At 40.1% G+C, this 11,658-nt stretch overlaps 1 protein-coding gene across 2 annotated transcripts; it reads left to right on the top strand.

The window, feature by feature from the left end:
- Positions 1-2,735: 2,735 nt before the first annotated feature.
- On the top strand, positions 2,736-11,556 carry LOC146496346 (heterogeneous nuclear ribonucleoprotein Q-like). Of its 2 annotated transcripts, XM_085142350.1 has the most exons (12): positions 2,736-2,895; positions 4,676-4,832; positions 5,832-5,950; positions 6,218-6,325; positions 6,479-6,592; positions 6,874-7,050; positions 7,301-7,436; positions 7,821-8,026; positions 8,168-8,317; positions 8,420-8,541; positions 8,687-9,009; positions 9,480-11,556. In XM_085142350.1, the coding sequence occupies exons 2-12, from the start codon at positions 4,688-4,690 to the stop codon at positions 9,506-9,508; spliced, it is 1,629 nt and encodes a 542-aa protein (XP_084998476.1). In that variant the 5' UTR covers positions 2,736-2,895; positions 4,676-4,687; the 3' UTR covers positions 9,509-11,556. The 2 variants fall into 2 exon arrangements, with proteins under 2 accessions (XP_084998476.1, XP_084998477.1); XM_085142351.1 differs by lacking the exon at positions 4,676-4,832 and having other exon boundaries at positions 2,757-2,895.
- The last annotated feature ends 102 nt before the right edge of the window (positions 11,557-11,658 follow it).

Raw genomic sequence — 11,658 nt, forward strand, 5'->3', positions numbered from 1 at the left:
AAAAAATTGAAGAAGATGGATAAAAATGGCTGCCATTTCTATATATTTAATGCTAAATTTAATAAACAAAAACCCCTTGTTCAGAAGTCTGCTATAACATGTTTGTTTTTTTTATTTAAAATCTGCTGTGGTAGTGTAGAGAGGCAAAAGAACAACTGTTGATAAGGATGTAGAAGAGATACGATGTATTCTTAGTTACCAAGGTAACTGCAATATTTAGTGATAACAAATTTCTATTAAATCTTGAACTAACCAAGCACAGACTGGAAAATGTGTTGTATAACAAGAAGTAAAGCTGATTGGACACAGTGGTCGTGGCACAATCTTACATTTTCAATTCATTGGGTTAAGACGACAATTTACATCATTTAGCTTTTCGAATGGGGATATTGACATCCTGGAAAAGATTACTCTGATTAGAATTGAAATGCTTCATAACAGGATAGAAGTGATCACTCAAATCAAGTTTGGAATCATTTCTAGGGAACCTTTCCACTGTGGGGACAAGTGGATACAAACCATTACAGCAAAAATGTCCACCACAGCATAACAGAGCCTCCAGATCCACTCAGTAGTTCACGTTTTTCCTTTATTTTATATATGAGAACATGAAAATGAGCTCCAGCATGCAAGAAATATCAGAACAAATATTATTTCTCATTCCTCGGACTCCAGAATCAACTTTCTGGGATTTCCTTACCTGGATGATTGAGCTTCCATCAATAGCATCCAACACAGAAATGTGTTTCTGATCCCCTGTGAGTGAGAATGATGGGGGGCAAAAAAATTTACATTCCTCTTTCTGTGTGCTGTTAATTGATGTTCGTAGGGGACTTTCAGTTGCACTTTTAGGTGCAACTGAATTAATCAATTACATATTAATTACTACTGATCAGAGTGCTTGGAGTCATTAAGATATTTATCTTTATAGAGAAATGTTATGTTGCTGTTATAGTTCGGCCTGTGCTGTGGATCTGTGACCTATTCTGGTTGTACTCCACCTTTAAACTTTTGTCATATGCAATAGTCTCCAGTTCTCCCATGACTGGTTTTTGGGTGGATGGTACAGCTCTGTGGTGCTGGCTTTAGACATCTACACATTTTTTAATGCCAAAATAATTTTTTTTTATAGCTCAAGCAGGAATTCAAGAGAAAAAGTTTTGTTTGTCAGACTTATTGATGAGCTCTTTGTGTGTAGCTCTTGAAACAACAGTTTTTGAATTATGCTTTAAAATACATTTGTGACCTGTTTTGGGCATTAGTAGTAAGCTTTTTACTATTCCAAAAATTCAAAGTGGACATAAACCTAACCTGTTGACTTCTCTGGGGTACATCGATTGCAGTATGCGAAATAAAAACTGCGCATGTTGCAAAAATGTTAAGGTAGCCTATCTATAGGTTTTTAGGACTGTATCCCCTCTCTCGTCCCTGCAGGCGGTCTTTATCCTTCAACCTCGGGTCCTCTACCGGAGGCCTGGGAGCTTGAGGGTCTTGCGCAGTATCTTTGCCGTTCCCGAGACTGCGCTTTTCTGAACAGAGATGTGCTTAGTAATTATCCTTTGAGTTATTTACTTAGGCGGTATGTTTTGTGTGTGTCTTGCTTTGTCTTAATTGCCTACAACTGTGTCTGATTCCCTGAGCTGTTTCCCCAAGGTGTACTGAACAGATAGTCCAAGACTTTGTTATATTATCCGTGTAAGTTCTCATGGATTTTGAGTTGTGCGCTTTTTTCCAATGTGGGCTTTGACTTTGCCTTGACTTACAACCTAATAAACACATTTTTGGGCTTAATTTCTCTATTTGGGTCCTTCACTTCACAACCCATGACAGAAAATGCTTTTTTTTTGTGCAGCCACAAACTTTTATTTCTTCAACCTTGAAGTGTTCCAGCCTCATAAACGCTCTGTGCGTCAGCAGTTAATTACTTAAGTTATATTAAAGCTCAACACTGAAATAAATGCCTATCAGATCATAATGGTAAATTATGTGTTAGCAGGACTACTGAATCCCAAATTTATAAGTAAAACTGTGCCGAACTTGATTTTTCTGCAACACCAATGCACACAAGAGTAGTGCTTTATTAGTAAAGGCTTTAGTTCGAGTTTATATAGGCTATCAACTTTGATCTGTGACTTTTCCTCTTTTTACATATGTCGTTTTGTCACTTTTATGCACATTACTGCTCAGTAAATATTACGATGCAACTTTGTATGGATAAAGAAGAGTGCAGCCTCATAACTCACAGGGTTTTTTTTTATTTGTTTTGCAACATATAGTCATATTGTTTCGGTATAAATACGTTGGATCTCAACTTGCCTACACAGTCTCTTTATTGTGTTTACGAAATGGGCAAGTGCTATATCTATGAGAAGACTGACACGGTGTGGTGAAAAGTGGGACATACTTGCCAGATTTCGCCATCATTTTACACTCATTATTAATGCTATTATCACTGGGTTGACAGTGCAGTATTAGTTAAGTAGTCTAAAAACAACACATATGTTTAATTTGTGTAATTCTTTGTTTCGTGATTTACTTTCGTGTTTAAATTTGATGTGTGTTTGTGCCACCCTGTTGTTTTTTTGTTCACTTGCACCATCAATAAACGATTCCGACGCGGTGAAACGACTGCTCTTTTGGAGTTATGACGGATGCTGCAGATGACCTGCTGCTCTACTGTAAAATGCATACAAGGCAAGCCCGTGCAGGGATGTCCAAGAAACCCCATCGACGAGACAAAACTCGAGGCGTGAACGTGGCAGCCATTTTACATCATCAAGAGTGAATGACTGAAGCCGGACCAGTGCCGGGAGTTTTACACTTTTCTCTCTTTTTCAGTATCACATTTATCTTCCTAAATAATCAGCACCATACACGTTGGTGTGCCAGCGGCAGGTAGGGCGAATGCTTGTAATTGATAACGTTATTGTTGCTTAATTGAGTGCTAAAAAAGTGTGAATCGTGCGGTGCTGTTTCAAACAATGTGGAAACTGGTGGAGGTTGGGAACGAGTTCTCCAGACCGGCTTTTTGAAAATGGACTCTTCCTATGTGGCGGCACGTTGACAGACCACGCATTTAGCAGGCTAATCCTCTAGCTCCCAAGGCCACGTTGGATCTAATTGTATTTAAAAAGCCAGGCTTTGTCAATTGGCTAAGTCCTCATCGACAAATGACGTTGTAACAATGGCCTCACTGAAATTCCGTTCGAATTAGCATGCTAGCATAGGCTAACCCATTTTGACAGATCACGAAAATGACATGCTCATTGTCATTGTATGCTAACAGAACTTAGCTGACAAAGGCCGGTTATATTGGTAAGAAGTGGCGATCATCCCTTAGTACTTTACTAACACATGTGTGTATTGCATACTTAAAGAATAACTATAGCTGTGTTCATAGTAAATGCACACAAGCACCTCATGTTATTGTCCCGATTAGTGCCCCTAGCTTGATTGCTGAAACATTAGCCGTGCAAACTAGCCCGCTAGCTAGTTAGCTTCAACGTGTGCGAGTCGGTCCCTCCCCGCTAAACCTAACCCAAACCTAACATTATGGTAGAAGTTTGAGGGGAGACGGTGGGGGTAATTCATTTCCTTAAAACCGATAACGTGAATAGGTTAAAAATTTAAGATCTATTTGTAAATGGGTTTCACTCGTGCATTTAGCGTAGTAGAATGGTTTTTGCCACGGAGAAAGCACGTGCCTACCGATACGAGATTGATTAGCAGTCAGTATAGCACATCGACTGGACAATACGAGCTTCTGTTAATGTTAGGCCAAAACATAAGATTGCCGTCCACGTTTTCGCTGAGTATGCCGTTGCCGGATAGACATTGTGACCAGTGAGCAGGTAGATTGCTGCTGTTAGTACCCCAAAATCTATCCATACAAAGGAATGAGAGGCAGTGTTTGGGTTGGTCATTAACACGATTATTAGAGTGTTTGTGTTCAGTGTAACAATAATTGATGCAAAGGTATAAACAAAATGCTAAAGTATGCATAGTTGTTCATTGGTCAGTCACCGGAAACCGGGGTTCACTCTCTCTGATGGAACACGTGTATCAGCTATCTGTCCTGTGCTGAAGTCAGTAGTGAGAAGGTAAGCTAACATGTAATTTAGAGACCATAGCAGGCAGGAGAAGATTGAGATTCGGGCGTTAGCGCGTAAACTTGGCTCCGTTTGCTCAACTTTTTTTTTTTTTTTTTTTAGCTCAGAACAAACCAGAATGAAAATACTGCCACATGGCCACGAACCTCGTAGTTAAACCTTTTTCCCCTCTTTTTTTTAAATTATATATATGTAATATGCAGCTGAGGTGAATTCTTTGGTATAATGCTTGTCCTGAACGCAATGTATTGCACACAGTGTCACACTACCTATATCAGGCTTTTGAGCTTCTAGTTCAAGCTGAGTGCTAAGTCAAGATAGTGAAAAGTCTCCAGACTGGGAAGGAGCACATGACCATGATAATTGGTTCGGCACATGTCAGCATCTCCTTTGTTATAAATGGGTTTTATTAGTATGAAAGTTGCACTCCAGCAAACAATTGGTGAAGTGATTTTTTTTTTCCCCCAAATGATTTTCCCGACAAGTCTGAGACTTTACACTCTTTTGAGCACATCACAATTGTTGCCCTTGACCCAGGATTAATTTGGCTCATTGCATTTACACAGATTTCTGGAGACATGGCCACAGAACATATTAATGGAAATGGTCCAGAAGAACCAATGGACACCTCTGCAGTTACCCATTCTGAGCACTTCCAGACTTTATTAGAAGCTGGTTTACCACAGAAAGTTGCTGAAAAACTAGATGAAATTTACCTAGCAGGTAAGGCACCATGAATACTCTTGCATATTCAGTATGCAAATTTTTATGTTTAGCAATTTCTTGCATGTATTGTCATTTTATCACATTTTTGAATGGGGGAATTGGGATCCCGAAGCAACTTTTTGTGGTTTCCTACCAAAATGGGTACTGCAGTGCTACAGAATTTTAAATTACACATTACCAGAGTGTGTAAATGATTGCAGCATTTGCATTCCCAACATGGTTGCATGATCACTGGTGTCAGGGCGAATGAATTCTCTCCCTCTCTCTCTCTGGGAGTCTTTTGATGAGCCTATTCAGTATTGCTACTAATTTCTGTGAAGTTTCTCTGCATCCCATAAAATTATAGCAGAGCAGTGACTAAATGGGACACTAGCTACAGCTTAAATAACTGTTGATTTTTAGTAGAAGATCAAATGGGGATGAACTGTAATGACAAATTTTGGGGGGGGGGGGGGGGGGGGGGGGGGGTCATTTTAGGACTTGTTTGGTTGGCCACATCTAGAAAAAGTACTGGTCTGGCCTTTTCAGCCAGATGGAACTGAGATAGAAACAATGGCAGCAGCTGTCTGGTATATGGCTGCCTGGGACAGGTGACAGCCTCTCCATAAAGGAGAATGTAGACTGGCTCATTAGAAACTCCCAGCCACAGTATAGAGGGGCATGAGCATATCGAGTTGCACTGTCACATCTGTTGTGATTAGTTCTGCAAAAATTTGCTGGTTGAGGAGTAAAGTACAGCCCGACTACTGAATACGGCTCTATTAGATTATGCTCGTCCCACTCCTCACTCCTAATTGTACAAGTCATTATTCATTCATTATATTGGTTTCACAAAATAATTCCCATTTAAATACTTCACTTAGGTCCTTGCACTTTTGTCAATTATGTATCATTTTTGTAATTTTTCCCCCCTTATTAGTAGCTCACTATTTGTGTGTGTGTGTGTGTGTGTGTGTGTGTGTGTGTGTGTGTGTGTGTGTGTCGTTCAACCTGCAGGTTTGGTGTCACACAGTGATTTAGATGATCGAGCGATTGAGGCTCTGAAAGAATTCAACGAGGAAGGTGCTCTCCAAGTCCTTTTGCAATTCAAGGACAGCGACCTCTCACATGTTCAGGTATGCATGCGGTGCTGCTGCTGGTGCTATTTACATAATTTTGAATACCTCAATGCAAAGTCAAAATCAGAGAACTAGTGTAATGAAATAACAGTATTATGTTGAAATGTGCAACTACACTATAGGTCTTAGTTGTCATTAAGCTTCCTGTTCCTTCTGCCTGCTCACATATATTGAAGGGTAAATTTCATATATTAATATTTGACAGTGAAATTGTTATTTTTTTAAAATTACGGTTTGATCCCATTTAAATTGTTTGTCTTTAAGAACAAAAGTGCCTTTCTTTGTGGCGTGATGAAGACGTACAGACAGAGAGAGAAACAAGGGACCAAAGTGTCAGACACCAACAAAGGACCAGATGAAGCCAAAATCAAAGTGAGAACTGATAGTTCATTTAAAAATCACTCTAAAACTGATTTCATGCTTTGTTGGACACTATTGAATAATGAATGTTTTTTTGGCCCAAAAAATGCAATAATTCTGTCTCTGCTCCACCTCTTTTTCCCCCCTTCGTTTTTTAATTGTTAGGCTTTGCTGGAGAGGACTGGCTACACACTTGATGTGACAACAGGACAGAGGAAGTACGGTGGTCCCCCACCAGAGTCTGCCCATTCAGGGGCACAACCCACCATTGGTACAGAGGTATGAAACAATCACTTATCCCTTTATTTATCCATTTAAAATGCTGCACCTTTATATATTAATGTGTTCTGAGATTGATTGTATGAGGTGCAGTCATTTATTTTATGGTGTCCAAATGATGAAACTATTCATTGCTGTAGTAACCTTGGTTACACTGATAGTTTACCGCTAAGACCTGACTGGATACCATTTACCACTATGTTATTACCCTTTGTACCACGCATCTTAAATGAGTACTTTGATCTCACGCGCTACACCTCCTTTTCCTGTCAACCTGGCAGATTTTTGTAGGAAAAATCCCCAGAGATCTTTTTGAGGATGAACTGGTTCCACTGTTTGAGAAAGCTGGGCCCATATGGGACTTGCGCCTGATGATGGATCCCCTAAGTGGCCTGAACAGAGGCTATGCCTTTGTCACTTTCTGCACTAAAGAAGCTGCACAGCAGGCTGTCAAATTGGTAGGTCTACTGTAATACTCTAATTATGACCAGAAAACGAGTTATTCTATGGCTTTGTTTTAACAAAGGGGACTTTTCAAATGAAGAATAAAGGAATATATTTATGCAGCATGCATGTGCCTCATGTTTGGCAATGGCAAATAAGCATCTTAAAGCATCACCACCAGTTGCAATAGGCTCTCCTAACTAGACTTGACTGTCTCCTTTTATTTATATATTTTTCCTCTTATACTCCTGCGTCTTTTTGCAGTGCAACAACAATGAAATTCGACCAGGAAAACACATTGGAGTGTGCATCTCTGTGGCCAATAATAGACTGTTTGTTGGCTCCATCCCCAAGAGTAAAACGAAAGAGCAGATTGTTGAAGAATTTGCGAAAGTAACAGGTGAGTCAAACTGTTTTTTAATCTTTTCCATCCATTAACCATCTTGGAATGAGTTTCGCTTCGCTTGTATATTTGATTGGATACACCTTGCACATTTGCAGGTGTAGCTTGTCCAGTAAGCATTTTTAAAACTTTTTTTTTGGTCCAAATGATGATCTCATGACTGTACTTGAGTGATTCACATTACTCTGATGGTTTACCGCTAAGATCTGACTGGACACAAACTGCAGAAAACGTTGTTTTTTTCAAATTTTATTTCTCTAATTTTGATCATTTCATGTTTTGAATGAAGCATTTATGGCTTTAGGTTTATGCTTTCCATAGAACATTTGACTTAACTGCTTCTTTGTCTACACTTCTCTCTCCTGTTTCTCTTCTCTACAGAGGGTCTAAATGATGTCATATTGTACCACCAGCCAGATGACAAGAAAAAGAATCGAGGTTTTTGCTTCCTTGAGTATGAAGATCACAAGACGGCAGCTCAGGCCCGGCGCCGACTAATGAGTGGCAAGGTCAAAGTTTGGGGGAATTTGGTCACAGTGGAGTGGGCTGATCCCATTGAGGACCCAGACCCAGAGGTCATGGCCAAGGTAAGGCACAGGACGAAAAGTCCTCAGCAATGTAACCTTACGTGTATTTGCACGCACAACCTCTTTCGTCTTGTGCATTTGTTTGGATTTGCACTGCATTTCTGCATGGGGACTAAACAAAACATGCTTCTCTTTACCCAGGTCAAGGTGCTGTTTGTGAGAAACTTGGCGAGCACTGTTACAGAGGAGATACTTGAAAAGACCTTTAGCCAACACGGCAAGCTGGAGCGAGTGAAGAAGTTGAAAGACTACGCCTTCATACACTTTGAGGAACGAGAAAGTGCTGTGAAGGTATGATGGGAAACTGTTTCAGAATCAGACTGTTTGTACTTAACCCGTTGTGATTTTTGTGTATGAATGGTATTTCACTATTATCTCGATTTCACGTCACAGGCTTTGACCGATCTTAATGGCAAAGACCTTGAAGGAGAGCACATTGAAATTGTCTTTGCCAAGCCACCTGACCAGAAGAGGAAAGAACGTAAAGCCCAGAGACAAGCCGCTAAAACACAAATGTAAGCAAGAACTTTGTAATTGAAACTAGGTTTGTGTTGTGTGTAATTAATCCAACAACCTTTTTAGCCAAAAAAAACTGTCAAATTTAAAATTATGTTATATGGCATGAAGGCTTCCTGATGAGAACTCTGTATCCCCCCTCAGGTATGATGATTACTATTATTACGGTCCCCCCCACATGCCACCACCAACAAGAGGCAGAGGACGAGGCGGTAGGGGAGGTTATTCTTATCCGCCTGATTATTATGGATATGAAGACTATTACGATTACTATGGATATAATTACCACAACTACCGGGGCGGCTACGATGACCCCTACTATGGCTATGAGGACTTCCAAGCATCTGGGAGAGGAAGAGGAGCAAGAGGAGTCCGTGGTGGTGCCAATCAGACCAGGGGCCGTGGTGCTATCACTCCAAGGGGTCGAGTGGGCTTCTCCCAACGAGGAGGCCTCGGAACAATCAGAGGTTAATGACTTTTTCCTGTGTGACCACCCACCCCACCTGCACATTTTTACTTTGTGCTTTTTATTTTCAAATTTAAAAATACATTTAAGCTCGGATTGCTGTAAGCAAGTATTCTGACATTGGGTCAGAAATTAAAGCACAAAATTAAGAGCAGTGGTGTGAATGAAACGACTGATGGATAGAAAATGAAAGCAGCTATAGTTGTGAAAAGTTAAGGGCGATTATCTTCAAATGATTTTGGCCATATTCTAAGGCTCCAGTTTTCTGGTGGGATCTTTGAGAGCAGCAAGTCAGCTTGTTTGCCAGCAGAAAGGGTCATTCATAGCATTTTTAAGGCCGGCTGATGCCCACGTAAGTGGCAAGACCACTGGTGTGAATGTCTGATGTCTGGTCTAAATGTCTGGTTTATGGCAAATGTGTGCAACATTGGTTTCCTGTGCTAATTTCATCTTTCTTTCTTATTGGTCCAGCAGGGAAACGGGGCCGAGGGCGGTCCTGACCTGTCACAGTGGATACTGACTTGATATGTGGGGTTACACCGTAAGCTGCAATGGATGTCGAAACAACAAGCATGAGAAAAAGGTCCAATGATATTCCAGCCTTACAGAAGAAGCATCTCCCCTCCTCTATATTTTAACTCACTTTAGCCCTTTTCAGACATGGGATAATGCCTAACTATAATCTCTTTAGTGGTGTCATTCTGCCAATCAGACATGGGTCACTTTTACATTAATATTCATCATGGCATCATTCAGATATGCCTTCGATAATGCATGCAAAAGAATTGTTACTTTATGGCAACAAATTTTGTCAGCATCGACTCAAAATATAACCACGTTTTTGAACGCTTGCGCTCTCTGCGCTGTTAAGGTTTTCCATGCAGAGTAGGAGATGCATCTCTTATGGATCGTGAAGAAATGTCATGAGAGATAAGATGGTATAGGGCAAGTTTTGCTCTTGAACACTTTCTTTTGTGAGCCGAGCAGTTTAGAGCGTCAACATGAACTGTCTATCTTGGGTGTGCCCATCCGTTAATGTTACTGTGTACAGTTCAACCTTATGCTGTGTTTAAAGACTTGTTACTAGGTCCAACCTAGTAAGCTTACCAATGCAACTTTCATGGAAAAGTGACCTGGGTGCTCATGCAAATGAAGCCACCATGTTCAGATTATTGGAGAGTAGTGCATGTCTGAAAAGGGCTCATTTTTTTTGTTTTGTTTTGAAGCTGCCACCTTATAAAATGATTGGAGGAGTCTGAATACTTGCCACAGCCTCTTTGCTGAGTCCCTGTTCCTAGACGGGGGCCTATGAATTGCCCTTACAATCTACCCCTTCCCTGTCCCTGAACATGCCATTTTTATTTTTTTTTAATTAATGACGAAATTGCACTTTTTAAGTTCTTAGGTTTGAAGTGGCTCAAAGGAGCTTGATGCTATTGTATATTTTTGTGCTAATCGGAATTTTTATTGTCGGAATATCCATGTTAATCTTAATTGTTTGATCTGGATGTTTGAAAGAGAACATTTGCAGGGTTTTAGGGTGTACCCACCTGGCATGGATAAGTCAGGCATTCCAGGAAAGTGGTTCTTTTCAGAACTTGTCTTTAAAGGGTTGGTTGACTACCTCAGTACAGAGGACTAAACTACCCGGCCTGTACTGTAAATAGGGAAACTATATCGATGAAAGCAGGGCTTGTTTTCATACAAAATATGCACAAGAGCTGCAGCGCAAAAACGATGTACTTAATGTAATATAGTCATTTTAGCTGCAGCTCTGCAGACTGCAAACAGTCACACCGGGCATGCAAAACAATCTCATATGATGAGTCTGAACAAGCCCTGCTTTTATCTTATTTTGAACTGAATTAGCTGCCTTGCTTATTCAGAGTATGTAGTTACTGGTTGTATAGTTTTTCGGAAAATGTTACTTTTGTAAAGGCTTCAACATCACGGGCATCCAACTGCCTTTGATTAAAAAAACAATAAAAAAACCAAACAAAAATAAAGCCCTGCAGTGTCCCTTTTGTGCCACTGTATTCTTCCAGTGGGTTTGTTTTTATACCAATACAACACATTTTCAGACAGCATCGGAATAATGTAAGAGCCTAATCCAATCCTTCCTCTTATAAGATCGTGTTAATCTCGAATGATCCCTCCCCAGTACAGCAACTATGTAGAAGATCTCTGGAGTTAATCTTATTGGATGACTGACTTGCCATATTGCCCAGCCAGTGAGCATGTGTGCCTAACATTAGCTGCTATGATTTGGTGAGGGATCATGGTCTCACAGTGGTAGAAGGGATACTGCAGTGAATGATTTCTACTTCCAGGTATAGCATAAAGGAAACTGCTCTTCAATCCCAGTTTTCTATACAGTTAACTCCCTCAGTAAAATCATAACAACCACCTTTTGAGAAAAAAAATGTTAGCAGTTTTAAACTATTGTTGGTGGCCAACAACGTTTTTTGCATTCCTGCAAATAAATTGTTTTATACTGTAAAATGGAGGTGAGTGTAACTTATTTTTGTAATAAAGTTTTTGATTTTTATCTGTGTCTTACTCTTTTGATTAAAACAAAAGCCTTCATGAGGTGCAAGGACTTTATTAACTGGAGGCAGTCATTTTGGTATTTTAAATTTCATGTAAAAAG

Source organism: Neolamprologus multifasciatus, chromosome 19, assembly GCF_963576455.1.
Source record: "Neolamprologus multifasciatus chromosome 19, fNeoMul1.2, whole genome shotgun sequence".
Classification (NCBI taxonomy): domain Eukaryota; kingdom Metazoa; phylum Chordata; class Actinopteri; order Cichliformes; family Cichlidae; genus Neolamprologus; species Neolamprologus multifasciatus.